At 44.1% G+C, this 17,587-nt stretch overlaps 1 protein-coding gene across 2 annotated transcripts; it reads right to left on the reverse strand.

The window, feature by feature from the left end:
• Positions 1-975: 975 nt before the first annotated feature.
• Positions 976-16,609, reverse strand: WDR89 (WD repeat domain 89). 2 transcript variants are annotated; one of them, XM_088539395.1, is made up of 2 exons: positions 16,587-16,608; positions 976-2,619 (listed from the first exon to the last, which is right to left on the reverse strand). In XM_088539395.1, the coding sequence occupies exon 2, from the start codon at positions 2,586-2,588 to the stop codon at positions 1,419-1,421; it is 1,170 nt and encodes a 389-aa protein (XP_088395521.1). In that variant the 5' UTR covers positions 2,589-2,619; positions 16,587-16,608; the 3' UTR covers positions 976-1,418. The 2 variants fall into 2 exon arrangements, 1 of the variants encoding a protein (XP_088395521.1); XR_015914355.1 differs by lacking the exon at positions 976-2,619 and adding an exon at positions 14,941-15,018 and having other exon boundaries at positions 16,587-16,609.
• Between the last annotated feature and the right edge of the window lie 978 nt (positions 16,610-17,587).

Here is a 17,587-nt window from a genome sequence, read left to right on the forward strand (position 1 = left end):
GATGATTAAGCCAGCCCTAGCACAGCTGTAGCCTTATACAAGAGACAAGTATCTTCCTCTGCTTAGGAAACCCTTTGTAAACTTGACATTGACCACTGCTTTGAAAGAATTACCTATCACCCTCAGGTGAAATAAAACTCTTAATTCCTTTGCCAACTGTTCTCTAACATAGCAATCCCTAAATACTCTTTTGCTGTTTTCAGTTGTGGTCGACGTTGGTCAAATATGGTGCAACTACAACCACAATTTGACGGCAACAGCACTCAGAAAGCAGGAGGCAGTTGCCTGCGCAGAGTCAGATGCGCAGAGGTTGGAGGCTGCCAAAGGAGAAGATTAAGCCTAAAAACTGAACAGTTTGCAAGTACAGTGCAATTTTTGCACCGCTTAATAGCTACTTGATGGAATACTAAAACGCAGCAGTCCTAGAAAGATGCTTCAGCATACATTACCTTCTGCAGGAAGAGGCATTTCTTACATGACAGGCAAAAACCTCTAACAGGATTTGCTAAAACCTCCTTATATTGGCCTTTTATTCTATAACTACGTTCTCAAAAGGTGTTTTTTGTTTTTATCCTTCCAACTGAGCATGTGATACTAGTTAACGTCAACTGCAGGAGGGCTGGTGACAAGCACTGGTGTCACCATGACCATCAGTCTCTCCAACCCGCTGGAGGAGCTTCCCCATCTTCCAGGTACACCCAGTGAGATACCCTCCCTTGCCAGGAAAGAAGATTCCTGCCTGTTTTCATTTAGGAAATATGCCCCAAATAACACCAGTTTAACACTTCTCATGCTTAAAAGATTACCTGCTTAGCATCACATATTCCTGTTTGGCTGAATACATTCATCTCTGCTATGAAAATGCAGCTCTATGAACTGCTGCTTTATGAGTTTGTTATAAACAGTGAGATGACAGTGCAGAACAGTCCTTATTCTCTCTTTCATCAGGAAGCAATTCCCGCAGGCATTAAACAATGACAGAGAAATCTTTTAATATATTGAGCAATTTCATTAAGTTCCCTGTAAAGCAAGAGAAACACAGCTCAAAACACAAGAGCTTTTTAAGCCTGCCATGGAATTTCAGTGGGAAAGTAACAAACCACGTAAGCCATGGGCCTGTATTATACATTAAAAGCATTGGCTGAGACATCAAGAACCATAAAAAAATTTACATAAAAAAATATTTAGGATCTATTGTTCAAGCGCAATCATTCATTCTTTTCAGATTAATGTCATCAGCTTCTTTTCACGCATATAATAGTATTGCTTTGATGACCAAAGCACATTCCTAGGTAGAATTTCTAAGTATCACCCTTCTCTCTGTAGAACACCTCCAAATAAAGCAGCAGGCAGATCCTGCCTGCAAGATGACACAAACAGAAAAGCTCTCCATAGCAGAGCTCTCCATTTGCGGTATTTTACTTCTTGCTGCTTCGCAGGGAGGTGCTATGAACCCTCACTCTCTTCTGAACGGAAGAAGCGGTTTTCAGAGACGTTTTCTTTGCGAGGGACCTCTCGGCAGCTCCCGGTTTCCACAGCAACAGTTGTGCATCCTCAGCACCAGTCAACAGCGACTCATCCGTCGCGTCCCAGCAGAAAGAGCGGACGGCAGCAGCGTGGCCTCCTTGAAGGGCGCCCACAACGCTCAGCCCATCGAGGCCACAGCTTATTAGGTGGATGTTCCCTGTGGATGTTCCCCCAATAAGCAGCAGTTTATCTGCTTTTTCATGGTACAAGCCACCTACCAGGTAATTTAAGGTGCCGTTTTCGATGCAGACTGCCTCTCGGACATCCAGGACGTGCAGTAATGTTATGGGTTCTTCAGTATCTAACTGAGCAAGGTCCCACCAAGAAAATCCTTCATCGTGTGTCATGCAATAGACCTGTTTATAATCTTTCCCAGACCAGCCAATAAAACTTACGGATGAATCTGAATTGCAAGTTGATATCAAAGCATCATCCTCGTTGTCCTTGTTAATGTCAAAGACATTAACCAGCCCATCAGTTGACCCCGAAACTACCAAACTGGGTTTGGTAGGATGAAAACAAATTCTAGTGATATCATCATTGTGACTTTCAGAATAGACTCCCAAGGGTTCTTTACTCTTGCTGGCACAGCTTGTATCACCTCTTGCGTCCCAAAACACTAAAAATGTGTCCTTTTCCACTTTTTCCGTTCCGGCACAAATTATGAGATCACTGCAATTAATATCAAAGCTGATGAAAACATTGGAAGGATACCCACTGAATATCTGCACAGCTTTCTGTGTTGCTAAACGAACATCCCAACATTTTACTGTGCCATCAGTGCATGCTGAAAACACCACGCTGTCACGCGTGTGCGCAAACCTGACTCCATTCAGCATCCCAGGACTGCTACTGTACTCCCGCAGGAAGGTTAACGTTGCCCTGTTATAAATCCTAATTGACTGATTGGAACATGAAACTGCCACAAAGTGGCTGCTTTCAGACTGAACAGGTTTTGAAATGTCTATGTCCAACAAGTAAGCAGGTTCTTCACTTAGCACAGAGCGCTTTGCAAGGCGCAGCCTGCCAAACTGCTCCTCAATCTTCTCCATTGCAGCCATCGCGAACACCGCACTTGAAGCTGTCAGGAATCTGTAAAAAGGAAAATCCAAGATGCATTTTAATTAAGTCATTCTGAAATAACATTAGTATTAAAAATACACAAATGAAAAAGCTTCTTGCATGAGGTCAAAATTTAATTATCCCAGTACCCTGTCTGCTTCAGCTTTATTTACAGGAACAGAACCGGAAGGTGCTTCCTGAGCTAAGGAGTTCAGTCCCCTGAGACTGCAAGCACTACATCGTATAATCCCCTTAGAAGATTAAGTATTCTGTTTTTGAATCCTGTGAAAGTCATCCAGCTAAATTTGCCTTATTATTTTTATACAGTAAGCAGGAAAGCAGCGTCCTCCACACCTGAATAGACCAAGTTCTCACTGCTACCTGCCGCGGAGCGATCCCTGCGCTCCAAGACACAGACACCAACAGCCACAGGCATCAGGGAAACTGCAGGAGACCTCTCAAATTAGCAGGCAAGGGAGGGAGGGAGAGAACAAGACAAAAATTATGCAAAACTACATCCTAAAACAGCCTGATTAAGTAAGTTTTCCAAGTACTTAGGTGCCCAATGAAGCACATAAACACCTGCCAACATGGAGCACCTAAGCCGGCTATATTACATGGGGAGAATTCACTGGAATTTAACATCTTTGCTGTTACCCTCAATTCTCCTAAGCACCTAGCTGGTTTTTTTTTTCCAGATTCCTTAACATCTATATAAATCTGGCTCTTGGTGCAAGTGATAAAAAAATTACTTTTGGAAGCAACTCTTCTCTGGCATTACTGAACTCTCCTAGAAACTCTTAACAGGCTGATGTGTAAAATACAAGTACTGCAAAGCAAAACACAATTAGAAGTATTTTCTCAATGCTTACGCACAAAGAAACTTGTCCCAAATAACATGCCTTGAAAAAAAAAAAAAAAGTTCTCTGTAACACAAAGCAGAGCTCAACTCTACAATCACACTGAAGGTTTACATTAGCTTAAAGCCAGAAGAAGTATCAAAGCATTTACATTTAAATGAGATGACTGCCTGTCATAATCATAAGCAATTTTAGTCAGTTCACAGCCTTTGACCATAAAAAATAAAATAAAAAATAAAAAAGGATTACAAGAGTCAAAGATGTAATTGCAGTCTGGAAAATGAATATAGCCAAACTCATGGATGACTTCTGTTAAAATTACAGCTTACACTAGACCACTTTTCACTGTGTAGAAAAGAAAATTTCTTATATTGAAGAAATTATAGTAGGTCCTTGGGGGTCAATTCTCCAGTGACTTCTCATCTGCATGGATATTTTGGCTAATGCATATAAGGACAAAACACTCCTCAAAAATCCAGTTATTTCCTTAAGAACCATGCCAGCACCTAGAAGGAGTAATCATATGCATAAATGACTCTTTTGGAGAAAATTACACCCGGAACTGCAAAACGTGATGCCGACTCACAGCTCAAGGAAGCGGGGGGGGGGGGGGGGAAGGTAGTCTCATGTACTTCCAGTTATCCCAACTTTATTAATTCTTCACACCAGACTCTTAGGAGTGAAATAAGGTACTGTGTGTTGCTTGTTTTTGGCTAATTACATTAAAGGTCCATGAGAAAGCAGCAACTTAAGAGAAGTTGCTGGGGCAAAGCTGCCCTCTGCCCTTTTTGTTTGCCTGCAGCACTGGGGTTTTGCTCCCAGCTGGTACATACAAATATCCAGCAGGCCCTGGGACAAACAAGAGCAAATTTTAAAAACAGCTTAAGTAGATGTACCCATAAAAGCTTAATTCCCAAGTCACAAATAATCTCACTAAGCTATGTGCCTCAGAAATATCCCGACAATGAGGTCCCCAGGTTAATCTTCTACATCAAAGCAACCTTTCTGAGCACATCTACGAGGAATTTCTGCCATGAAATGCAGACATCCTGTGGAAACTCCTTTCCCCTCTACGGAGAAGTAGCCAACGCGCTCTCTGGCAGGAGCCTGTGTGCAATCCCACCTGCACAGCTTGCTCCTTACGTGCTTTCCTGCATACGTCCTTAAATGCAGCAAGCTTTTAGGAGAAGGGCACTGATCGCCACCACTGCACAGGAGCTGCACACAAGAGCTGGGTTTTTTGAACTTGACTTTTGAGAAGAATCACACTGCAGCTGTGTAACAAAATATTTGTGTCAGACTAAGTACCCCAAAGACCACAACACAAAGTCAAAGATACAACAATTCCAGGGCAAAAACAGTACAAAAGCATTAAACATTCATGCAAATGAATCATTTTAAGAAAAAGACATATGAAATATGTATTATTAAAATAGGATAGCTTTTGCTTAACCAAGTCTGCCAAAGAATTACAACAGAAACTTTCATTAAAATGGTGTTTCCAAACATACACTTGGATGGGGAGAAAGCAGCTTTAGAGGGCAGCTATCCTACACTGCTGTTATTACCCATGAATTGCATTCTTTCTGTGCACTTCTGCAAGAAAAAGGTGGTTTTCCAGACTGACCTGAATTTGAAGCTCAGAATAATCACGCTTTTTTATACGCAAAAGATCACGTAAAATTAAACAGACACATTCCTGACAAATGTCCTCCCTTTGGAAAGCAAGCTGTTGTTACTTAAATATTACCAACTTTGACAGAGAATTTATTCAATGAGCACTTTTTACAACACTCCTCTTATGTCACAGCTTTTACTACTTTGGAGGTGGGGGAAAGGAAGGGAACTCTACAAATACGTAGAAGCTGCAAAAAGCCAGAGTCTGCAAAAGCATTCTTCATTCAGATTTAATAATATTTTCTGGAAAGTAACACTAGCCCAAGATAGTTCCTAAGCTTTTACCCCCAAATGACGCAGTTGCAGCTATTTGAAATACCAGAAGGAGCTCTTCATGTTTTCCAGCTCGATGTGTAATTTATATCATCAGGAAGCTGAAGGGTAGAGTCTTGGCTTCTATTTCCACTGCAACAATGAAGAACCATAATGCTGTATCTGACCAGGTCTTGCTAAAACCTTAGTTTGTCCTGGTGAAAAAGTCTTCAAACTCTTATGAGCCTCTGATTGAAGGTTATATAAACAATTCCTGCTCAAACTTCAGGGTGTAGCTGCCGGCCCTTCCTTTTCAGGAGGGGAAGTCACTGTTTTATTTTGATGGGAAAGTTTAAATGGCAGGAATAGGATCTGTGTTAAATTTATGAGACAAATAGGAAACCATGGTCTTCCAAACACAATGGCAGATAACTAAGCTCTGGATTGCTGCCACTTACAAAGCACGTGGAGCTCTGCGCCGCGGAAGCCAAGCACCTTCCAGCTCAGCACTCCTTAACGTAGCCTCCAGAGGATGCGTTTTGTGCAGGTCCCCAAGAACCCTTTGGCAAAGTCAGTATCTTGGAGACCTGTGCCCATGGGGATGGAGCACCGCAGCCCGGTGCAACTGTCCGAATCACAGACAAAAATACAGGTAACAACAGCATGCTACAAGTATGCATCTCACCTGCACCTGCATCCACACCCAGTGAACAAGGGGAAAAACAACTTTTATAAATTAAATCTGAACCTTTTGTGGTATCAAATTGGGTTCTCTGAAGTGACCAGGCCATGAAACCTTCCTCTGAGCTAACCCCATAGCTGTGTGCGACCCCTGTGCGTCCCCGGTATCACGACCACCAGGAGCTTCCTGAAGGACACTCACCACTCATTACATCTTGCGAACTCAAAGTAAATAGAGAACTCTGAAATAACCTAAGACATTTTGACCTCTAGAGCATCCTATAAAGCTCCTTTAAAAGGGAAATAAACTTGAAGGCATGAAGCAGAAGGATGCCACATAGGAGGGACAGAATTTACTGATGCTTTGGTTACATATTTCTCATTAATGGATCTGAAAACATGCAGCAAAACTAGAAGCAGACAGTCCTAGGTGCCCAAAACAGGGCTTCCCAGCAATACAGAAGTGATCCAAGTAACACCTAGCAGCACAAACTAAATATTTAATCTTGTCTAAACATCTGCTGCTGTGCTCTTTGTGTGTTGCTCTGAACATCACCTTCTCAGCTCAGGTCAATAGTCTCACGTCTTTAAAACAGATTTTTTTTCAGAAAATAAACCAGTAATTCATAAACTATTTTCTCTCTCCTTTTAGTTATTTACACTAGAACTATGCAATTCCACGACATCTCATTTCTAAAGCAGACTCTTAGTTCAGCAATGGATAGGAAAATAAAATTACACCTCTAGAAAAATACATCGGAAAATGTGCGAGAAACAGGACTTTGTCTCAAAGATTAAATCAGTACGTAAGAGTAACGTGTGAGTAGGAGGGTAGAAACATGTAATAAAAATGAAAACAACCTGCAGATTTGACACTCTTCTCTGCAGAGGTCAAATACCAAAAATAGCAAGGGATTTGCACAGCTCTTTCCTACGACGAACAATGCAAACAGACCTTCCCTTTTTATTTTCACAATTATTAAAAGTTCAAGAGCAAAATAAGAACAAACCTGAAGCTCTGGGTGGCGGAAAGCAATTCATGCATGCAGCGTTACATGGGGCTTGCATTTTAAAACCAAAATGCAAAGCACAAGATTGGGTGAGGAGAACAACATTAGCACCTTGGGCTTCCCTAAGGACAAAGCCCCTCAAGACCTCCCCTCCTCGGTACCGCTTTGCAGCACAAAACAGGTCAGGCAAGCAACCTAAACAAGCAAGGGAGGCACAAAAAGAGTATCAGGTATACATAACTTCTGTAGAACACAAATTCCTATAGTAGATTTTGTAATTTTACCAATGGAAAGAGCTAAGGTGCTTATGCAGCATGCCCATTTTAAGGCAAAGAGCAGCATTCAGTCCGTTGAGCAGGAACGGAGTAAGATGCACAATAGGCTACACTAACGCACAGAGACAAGACAAAAGCTGCCAAGAAAATTATTTCATCCTTTCAAATCAGCTCCATGTAGTTTCCACCTGTAAAGCACAGCAAGAAACAAGTGCACACGATTTTGCATTTGTACTACAGAGAAAAATATAGCAGCAGAGCAGAAGGGGGGGAGGTGGGAGAAAAAAAATCTATGTCTAAATGGGCCAGAAGTGGGCTTAAACAACAGTAATATCTAGAGGAAAAAAAAATACAAATCGGAAACAGAAGGGACATGTTTTCTCAGAAGAAAACTTAAACAAGTTTGCTGGTCTAAGATTTTTCTGCTCAAACTGTTCTGACTTTGCATCCAACTCTGGAACAATACAGTGGAAGCAGGCCCAGATTTAGAAGAAAATGTAGGCACATCTTCAGGTCCAAACTACAATGAATTAACATTAAACCATCAGTAATTGAAAGCCTACAGATGGAAACACATGAATTGGAAGAGAGGGTAAAGAGCTGTGAAAGACCCAGCTCATAAACCATCAGAAAACTCTGACTGTGGAAACAATCCAGTGTAAAAATTAGAATTCAAATACATCACAATCATACAGCACTGAATTATTACAAAAATGCTTAAAGTAGTAATTTTGGCATCCTTATTTGACATTTAAGTTGAAATTTTTAAAAGCTGAAGCACAGATAGCTAAACTGCCTTCTCCGCAGCATATTGAATAACCTGTGGGGGAACAAAGACTCTGAAGGCTCTGGGAAGTTGTTGCACGTCACTGCCAACAGATTTGGGGTTTTCTTTTGTACAAGTCTTCCCTGTTCACCCACTTTGCTGCTAGTGGCACAGATCATACAATACAGGGTCTGCAGAATAAGTCCTCCACCACCCAAATCCAACTCTGACATGAGCAGCCAGATCCAGCTGAGAACTGACTTGTGGAAGTGAAGACACCAGGCAGAGGAGACACCTGCATCCAGGCACAGACGAGGTGGTCATCCAATAAAGGAGACTGCTAAGGAGTAAGAGGATAAGAGATGCTCTATTTCACTCTCATGGCTATTCTCAGATCAAGTGGAGAGAAAATGCAACAGAAACTATCCGTTTTTATACAGACGGAGCTGAAAGATTCCCAAAGAAACATTAAATTACAGAAAGAGATATTGTAATCAGGACATTTAATTTTTAAGTGGCATTTGTTCTCGGGTGCTTTACTTTTTAAACAAAGCATACTGTGTTCGGAAGCTCTCTGCAAAAGCTAATCTGGACACATGTATGTATATATATATATATATATACACACATATATATATATACACACACATACAGGATGCCTACACACCTCAGCACAGGTAAACCACAAGCTCTCTATCTTCAGGTGAGCTCTGAATACTGCCCAAGAGCAGGGCCATGGCCCTGGGACTGGACCAGGCCACCACGAGGAGTGTTGAACAGTAGGTCTGTACCTACATTCCCTCCCTTCTCCCAGCTATAAAGAGTCTAAACTCTGCCCCACTCCAGCACACTAACAGCATATGGAATTAAGCACACGTGTCACATTCTGGAAGACGGGTGAGCAGCCCAAAGAGCAGCCGTGGCCCATTCTGTGACACTGAGCCAGTCCCCTGAACTCCCTCCTGCGACAAGAAGAGGCCCCAGATATTGGTTAATTTGCCCGTGCAAAACAGAAGGTAGATGATGCATCCAACAGCTCTGGCACACTTGGCTGTCCAAGTGCCATGTGAACATCCATGCTCACAACTTCTGGATGTGGTGGAAAATCCACAGCCTCAAAACATACTGGTGTCTGTCTGTACTGTAATTACATCTATTCACAGCAAATCCACTGTGGCGCTTGAAGAGAATCCAAGCCCCAGCCTTCTGCACTTGTGCTTATCTCATCAGAGCACAGACAAGCCATTTCCTTGCTCCCGTGCACCTCCCACCAGAGCCTGCACACTGGCCTCGGGAGGGACAGCGCTGAGCACTCCCTCAGTGCTGCCCAACCAGCTGGGAATCAAGCACACAGGCTGCATCACCCCATGCACGCACTACTTTTCTCCTTTCACATCTCTAATGCAACTATTATCAGCTAAGAGAAGGTTCATAACTTTCCCTGAGTGCTATTTCTCATGCACCTCCCCACACCAGCATTTGCTTTTGTTGAAAGAAAGAGGCACTTGTTTGACTTGGCGCTGGAGCCGCAGGCCAAGCCGCTCGTCTCCCAGACGAGGAAGACGGAGCTCAAGTTGTGTCTGAGCAGCGAGATGGATTGAACAGGAGCACGACCTCGGAAAGCCTACGGCCCAGCCCTGATCCTGCAGGAGAGCTGCCCGAGTAGCTCCCAGCAAGCTGCAATACTCACTCTTTACTTTCTCAATTAGTGAAACAAAGACAGTATTTGCCTGCTCTAATATCCACATATAAGAAACATTATTAAGTGCTAATAGCAGACTTTGGGGGCAAAAACAATTCTTATTCTGAACCTTCAGGATACAGGATAAAATGTGAAAGTCACAGTGATGCACTCTCAAATTCCACATCTGAAAATGCTTCAATATTCTTTCAAGTTCGGGATTACAACAAAGGGCTCCAAGTGTGATGATTTTCAAAGCCACTTTAAGCTGAACAAAAGCACCACATGAACAGGCAGCCCCAACGATCCACCCTATGGAGAAAGGTGGAAGAAAATTACTTATGCAACTGCACAAATAATTTAGTGACTCTGAAACAGGAGCATCTATTTCCTTCAAATTAGACACTGCCACTTGGTACCAGCAAGCTGATATAAAATAAACTGGAAACAAGAAGATTCAAAGATTAGTAAATTTTGCTGAAATTCTTCCAAAGAGTTTGTTTCTGCATCACAGGAAGCCTGGGAAATTTCAGCCTAAAATTAGCAGCAACTGAATAAAAGGATATAAAGAAACTTTGCTACAGCAAGAGTAATAGCTCCTGTTACCAGTTATCGGTGCCAAAATATCTATAATAAGATGAAATGTTTCATTTACCAGGATATTTCAGAAGTTCTTTCACAACAGTAATTTAGCTTAAGTACATTCTGTTATTGGAGTTCATTCTTCTAAACACTAGACTTGTGTGCTTTCATGTCACTTCACAGCTCCTACAACGCACTGGGGTTGTTTAACACACATGCAGATATGGATGCATATACCTGTGCACGCAGATGTGGCACCAGTGTTTTTCAGAATACGCTCAGGTGCGTGATGATTTTTAACACAGTTGCACTGCCTGAACAATTCTCTGCAGCTCTAAATGCATCGCACTGGTCTAATCATTGGTCAAGACTAAGCAGGGGAAACAGCACCTCTTTACTTTCCTCATTTGCTTCCCTAAGAATACCCAGGCCACAGTCCATCCGCATTGATCACATCCCACAACACACATTTCTGATAGCTGGCTGATCCAGAATGTCACCATATCAAGGCAATCGTCAGACTTTGTCCGGTATCAAATCAACAGGAGAAACAGGAGATTTCTGCATGCCCAGGACAGCTCCCAGGCTATCAATTTCCAGAACACGCTCCTTGCACATAACCTGACAGCTGGAGGCTCTGCTGAACCATCATCAGCTCCAAGCTCCCTTTCCGATGCTTTGTGGCAGACAATGGGGAGGGATGTAATCTAAGTGACAACAGGGCAACACAAAGGATGGAAAACGCGACCGCAGAAGTCTGGTGCTGTGCGACTCCATCCTGCCCAGAAGAATTTACCTGTCACTGTGCATGGAAGATGCTGAGGCATCTGGTTTGCACGTGTGCTCCCCACGCAAGGCGTTTCCAACAGCCTTTAAACAACGTTGACACCTGAACTGGACACGGCACTCCAGCCCTGGTCTCACCTGTTTCGTACACAGCGATATGAAAAGGGAAGAAGTGATTTTTAACACCCACAGCTCTTTTGCAAAGCACTGTGCTGGAAGCTCATGTTTTAACTACTTTTCCACTATGGGAGTGATTTAAGACCTAAGTCACAAGAAACGGGACCAAGAACTGGAAAGATGAAAAAGCAAATATTTAGGAACTTGCACTTTAGAGCTTTCTGAACAACAGGCCTTCTGTATGCCACAGTCCAGACAGAATCATAACAGAGGCAACAGGCTCTTGTTAGCACCCACAAGGCCCAAAGACCCGACTGGGGAGTCTGCTTTTCCCAGAGCCAAAAAGGCCTTTCCAGCATCTTTGGCAAGCAGCACTGCCCAAAAATAAGACACAGAAAAAGTGCAGAGTCGAGAATTCTGTGCATTTTAATAACCTTGCTCGCTTCTCATTGCTTTTGTCAAAACAAATTTTGCTGGGGTCACCGTCACTTGACAGCAGGGCTCTTCACTGAACTGTAACCAAGTGCAGAGAGTAACTGCTTAGATGAGGCAGAGGATGAGAAGTTTTTATTACGAGCAAGCTAGGACTCTGCCTTGTAAAGGCTGGCAAAGACAGGGCTGAGGGGATACAGCTGCTAACTTCAAATACATCAAAGGGATAAACACTAAGAAAGGAGGGTCCTCCTCAAGAACAATGGCAGCACAATAATGTAAGAGAATTAGCTGACCATAAATAAAATTTAGACCAGAAATTATACAGCTTTTAACTGTCAAAGCAGTTTCCCATAAGCACAGTCAGGAAAACACTTTGATTCTTCTTCTGCCTTTATAACCTCATCTGCCTGGTGCCCACAGCTGTTCCTGCAAAGCAAAAAACACAGGCAGGAAAGCAGATTGGAAGGCAAGCAAGAAAGAGATAAGCAGGAGCTTTTTTCTTTGCTGGGAGATACTGTCAGACAGACGACAGGAAGACACAATAGCTGCTTACTGCACTGTTTCCAAAGTAGCAACAATACCATCCTATGAGGGTATGTAAGTGCACAGAGAGCAGGCAGCTCTGAGCGCAAGGTGCCTTCCTCCCCCTCAAGTGCACAAACTTTGGAGGCAAAACCTGAGGGCTTGAGTGTGCCCTCCAAACAGCTACGTATTTTGAGGAAGGCTGTTGCATGGGAAACGCACCCTCCCAAATGTGACTGTTTATCTTGCTGCAATACCAACCTGAACACTTGGTCCTGCCCTGGCTGCCTTTGCAGCAGCCCTCAGCCTGACCCGGGTGCAGCGTCCAGAACACGGCAATGAGGTGCTCCACAGCCAGCCAGGCTGCTGGGACAGTGTGTTATTCCACAGCAAGCCCGCTTGGTGTCACCAATGACCACCAGGCAAAGAGCTCAAATACCCTTCAGAGCTGCAGGCACTTGGGTTTTGGCTCAAGAAATTTGCAAGAGAGGCCCTGAACCTTCCTATTCACCTAGGTGCTCCTGCACCAGCTTTAATCGCCTGGGGTGGGCTCACTGCCTTCCTAACAGGCAAAGCGTGACTGTCAGGGAAACAAAAACTTCAGGTACAGCAAAAACACAAGCAAAGAGCAGCATTAGGGTCCTAGCATTAACAAATTCTCACAGCATTTTTCTTTCCATTAAAATGAGGCTATTACTCAAGAATGGCAGTTTTCATTTACAAGTGAAATGTATTTTTATTTAGCCCCCAAAATGAAGAGGAGAAGAACCAAATGACATTTCAACCTTGTCCTTCATTGCAACGTGTCACAGAAACTAGAAATAATTAATGGGCTCTTCCTTAAAAGTCTTGTTTTTGTGACTTCAATTCATAGCTTTGGAACTTTCACATTTCAGGATAACCAAAGATCTGATTCTGGTATCTCCGTGCAACACAAACAAAAAGAGGTCGTTGTCCTCTATGCACTTTTGTGTATGCTCTTCAAGCATCCAACAAGTGTCAAGCCCAAAATATCCGTAACTAAATTTTCCCTGGGGAAAAAAGAAAAAAAAAAAAAAGAAAAAAACCTGACCCTCTCAAGTTATCCTCACCATTTGAGTGCCACAAAAATTCCTTAAGCAGGAACATTCAAAACACATCACACAATAACTAGATAATATTTATCCTAGACATTAAGTCGCTTTAGCTCCATTTCCTCAAACCCATTTCCCTCCCTTTGAAAGCTGGTTCACGTACATCCTTGACAGATACCCAACAAACCAACGTCTACCTCAGTTACCTCCACAAAAACCTCTACAAACTACAGAACGTGAGTCAGGCAGGTTTGCTAGCAAGAGCTGCGGCTTTCTGAACAGGAATTAATGCTTTCACAGCCATCTGCTCGTCCCTTATGACTCCACAGGGAATAATAGCACTTAATTCCAGCTCAGCTGTTCCCATAGCAACAGACTTAAGTCCCTGCCTATTATTAACAGATCCTCAAATTATTGAAAAATCATCAGAATCTGAAACTTCCTATTCGAGGTACTGCAAGCACAGCAAGTACTTTGCCCGTTTCAGTTCAATGCTGGGTTATTTTGCCAGTTTAACCATTATATAACACTTTTACCTTTTCTTTTTAAAGTGAGAGGACACCACCAGTCGTTTTGACTGACTGCAGAAAAGGGTATTAGTGAAAACTTTTTCAACTAAAGCAGAAAAAAAACAGTAGTAGTGGCAGCTACAGGAATTAATAGTACATTCATTCATCATTCACCTAAAAGCAAAGATAAAATACACAAAATTCTATGAGACACATTCAACATTTTCAAGGAGATCATTGCTATATACAAGCACTACATATCACCAAAAAAAAAAAAAAAAAAGATTTTATTTTCAAGCTAATCTTTTGAACTAGTTGCTTTAACCCAGCACAAGAACTACAAGGTTGTGATGCTCATCTGTGTTTTTTCCACAATTAAAATCCAGCTGATATGCCATGAGATGGATTTGTAGAACTATTTACTTCTGACTTTTCAGGAAGCTTTCACTTAGCAGAAAAGATGAGAAGCTAAAGCATTAAAACAGGAAAAATAGCAACTGTCAAATAAGACCATAATAAAGTCCTATGGAGGAAAAAATGTCAAGGAATGAAACAATAGAAAACAATGAATAGGATAAAAAATCATATTCAGTCCTCTCTCCGCTGCAACTTTTGGTCAGAAGATAAACATTAAACTCACGTCAAAATATTTTCAATATAATTCAAAATAATTTAAGAATAAAAATATTAGCAAAAAGCAACCCTGCGGACATTAACGTCTTGCAAGAAGCGACTTCAGATTAATATGAAAAGAAATATTTGTGTAAAGCATGTAAGGGCTATAAACAACTGCACAGGCTGTTGTTAAATGTTTAAAATGAATGGCCTGCAGAGTGCAACCATCTGTCTGGACTTAAATATTTGACATTGATGAAATAGTATAAAAATGTACCAGACTGAGGAGCTTAAGAAAACATTACCATGAATTTGCTGAAAGTGACAGACAGCTGAGCGGTATTTATTTCCTTCCAATATATAAAAAATATTTTGATTATTTCTAGGACCTTAAAGCAGGACAGAACATGTTCTACTCCTGGGGCCTTCAGAACTGTGTAGTGTTGCTGGCCAGTGTATGCCCTGCAATCCCGCAATTTCAGCGGCAATTTTCAGAGATTGGCTTACTTTGTTTTTCCAGTGAGCTACCCGTCCTCATCTCACTTTGTTCTCAAATATTGTTAGTTGCGACTCCCATCGAAGTGTCAGCTAAGGGGAAAAAAAAAATCATCAAAAGTGCTGTTCAGAGCATTTAATCCAGGATTCAGCAGTAAAGTTCCCACCAGACCACCCTGCACGGCCCATTGCCCTGTGCTTTCACTAGCCCCACAAGTTCAGGGTGCCAGGGCTCAAGGGCAGTAGCTCCTGCAGGTCTCCACAGAGCTGTCGTGCCCTCTGGCTCATCCAGAGTCTGACCACCTCAGAGGGAAGGAAAGGGGAAGGAAAAGGTGGTGGGAAGAGGATATAAGAGAGGACAAGGCACCAGCAGGACCTCCTATGGCCTCTCGGTAAAAGGGAACGAGGCAGCACAACAGCAAGACAGGGAGGGAAGCAGGGTGCCCGTGCTGCACCCAGCTGCTTGCAGGGCACAGAACCCCCTCATCTCCCACTCCTGGCCTGGCTTCCTCGTGTCCCTCGTTGGGAAGCGCTGCCGAGATGCACGGACCGCTACTGAACTGCGCTCATGGGCTGCCCAGCGAGGGGCCCTGCTCTGAGACACACGGTCCTGAGCCCACCTTCCCCACGGGGGAGCCCCCTGTCCCCATAAAAAAGCATCTAGAGGAAAATTCATATATGCACCTATGTGCATCTATATACATACATAAAAACAAGCACTATGTAAGACTGGGACACAGAAGGCAATCCATGGGATAAACAATTTATTTGCAGCTGGGTGTTTTAATAACAGCTCTCTCATGGGGGCCACTCTGCACACACAGAAATCTGATGGCAGCTCCAGAACAGGAAATCCTCTAAAAATATTAGGAAATAAGCACTACCACTGCTGTGTTGTTAGAACATGAAGTTTTCACACACCCAGATAACACCCGTGGTAGTAAGAGAACCTTAAAAGAACCTCATGGTTCTGCTTATTTCTGGATGTTTCTAGGAAAACTCAATTTGGAATTATATGGTTATAACCAATATTCCACAGTATAAAACAGCTACAGCTGCAGTTGCGGTACTCCGTAGAAAACCACTGTCCATCACACTTTCTGAAATACCTACTGACCATATAAAACATCCTCAGGCATGTGACTACAGCAACTTTAAAGTATTTTCTCCAAGTATTATTTTGCTGTTCCAAAGCAGAACCCCCCACACACACACACACACTTTCCCTCAGTTAAAAACAAAACAGACACACACACACACAAAACATATGCGTGTGTGTATATATATTAAATATATATATATATATATACATATATATATATATATACATACATACACTCCTGCTTCCGAATTACGAGTAACTCTCGCCCCCCTCCGGGCTCGCAGCCCGGCAGCCCCCGCACAGCCCTCACCGGGCTCAGCCCCGGCGGCCGCTGCCCGCCCACACCGACCCCCGGGCACCTTCCCCGCCCAGCGCAGCCCCGGCCGCACAGAGCACCCGCCGCTCTCACGGCCCCCGCACCACAGAGACAACCCCGGGAGCCCAGGGCCGCCCCGAGCCCCTCCGGGCACCCCCTGCCCCCCAACACCGGGACCCCACGGGCACCCCCTGCCCCCGGGACCCCCCCGCTCAACGGCGCCCCCCGCGCCGCGCAACGCACCCCGCGCCGCCGCGTGCGCGCCGGCCAACCCCTCTAGCGCCTAGGCCCCGCCCCCCAAGCCCTCCACGGCCACCTTATTGGCTGCTCCGCCCGTGGTGCCCTCCGCCATCTTAAGCCCTCCCGGCAGCAGCGAGGAAGCCCATTGGCCAGCGCGCCCGCAGGGGGCGTGGCCTCCCCCTCCCGTCGCCCCGGCTCTACGGGCGCGCGCGGAGCCGCACGTGACGCGGCGGGACCCGTATGTGGCGGGGCCGCCGCCCCGTTGCCATGGCAGCGGCGGATGGGGGTGGGGGGCTCCTCCGCCCTCCCCCTCCTTCCCGGCCCGGTGTCCCCGCTGCCTCCCCCGGTGCCTCCCTCCTCCCTGCGCGGTGCCCCGGGCCGGCCCCGGCGGCCGCTCCTCCCCCGGGCCGGCTCCGGAGCCTCCACAGCCCGCAGCTCCCCCCGCCGCGAGGCGGCGGCCGTTGGCGCCGCGCGGCAACATGGCGCCCTGGCGGGCGGGGGCGGCACGCGCAGGCGCGACTGGTTTTGCAGTGAAAATCCCCGATTTTATTTTATTTTCTTATTTTTTTTCCTCCTCCTTCTTTTCTGCCTCACAACCTAAGTAAAGTGGGTTGCAGGTATAGTTACTACTTGCATAACTTAAATAAAACTAAAAAGTATTATTCCCTATAATGTTAACATTAAAAGTTCCTTGCTCTAAATTTACTTTTCAGCAGTGACATTGACTTGCTCCCTGCAACTGCAAACTTCTGTAGCGTTCCGTAAACCTAGACAGATCAACTGAAAAAGGCATTTGTAACTTTATTCTTTAAATAGTGTATTTTTTTTTGACAAATGCTATAAATTATGGTATTAACAATGTCATAGATGAAGGCTTATTTTTTGAAACAGATGCAGATGATTCCAGGAAGTATTCAGAAGAAGAAAAATCATCTGCTCTGTTTGCATGGCCGTCTTTTAAATCTAAACATCTGAACATCGGAGCTGACTCTGCTTTTCTCACC

Source organism: Tinamus guttatus, unplaced genomic scaffold (assembly GCF_059628265.1).
Source record: "Tinamus guttatus ecotype Peru unplaced genomic scaffold, ASM5962826v1 Tinamus_guttatus_pri_ptg000048l, whole genome shotgun sequence".
In the NCBI taxonomy this organism is placed as follows: domain Eukaryota; kingdom Metazoa; phylum Chordata; class Aves; order Tinamiformes; family Tinamidae; genus Tinamus; species Tinamus guttatus.

Coding starts and splice junctions, on each gene's coding strand:
- WDR89 (XM_088539395.1), bottom strand. CDS start 2,588: ATGGCTGCAATGGAGAAGATTGAGGAGCAGTTTGGCAGGCTGCGCCTT.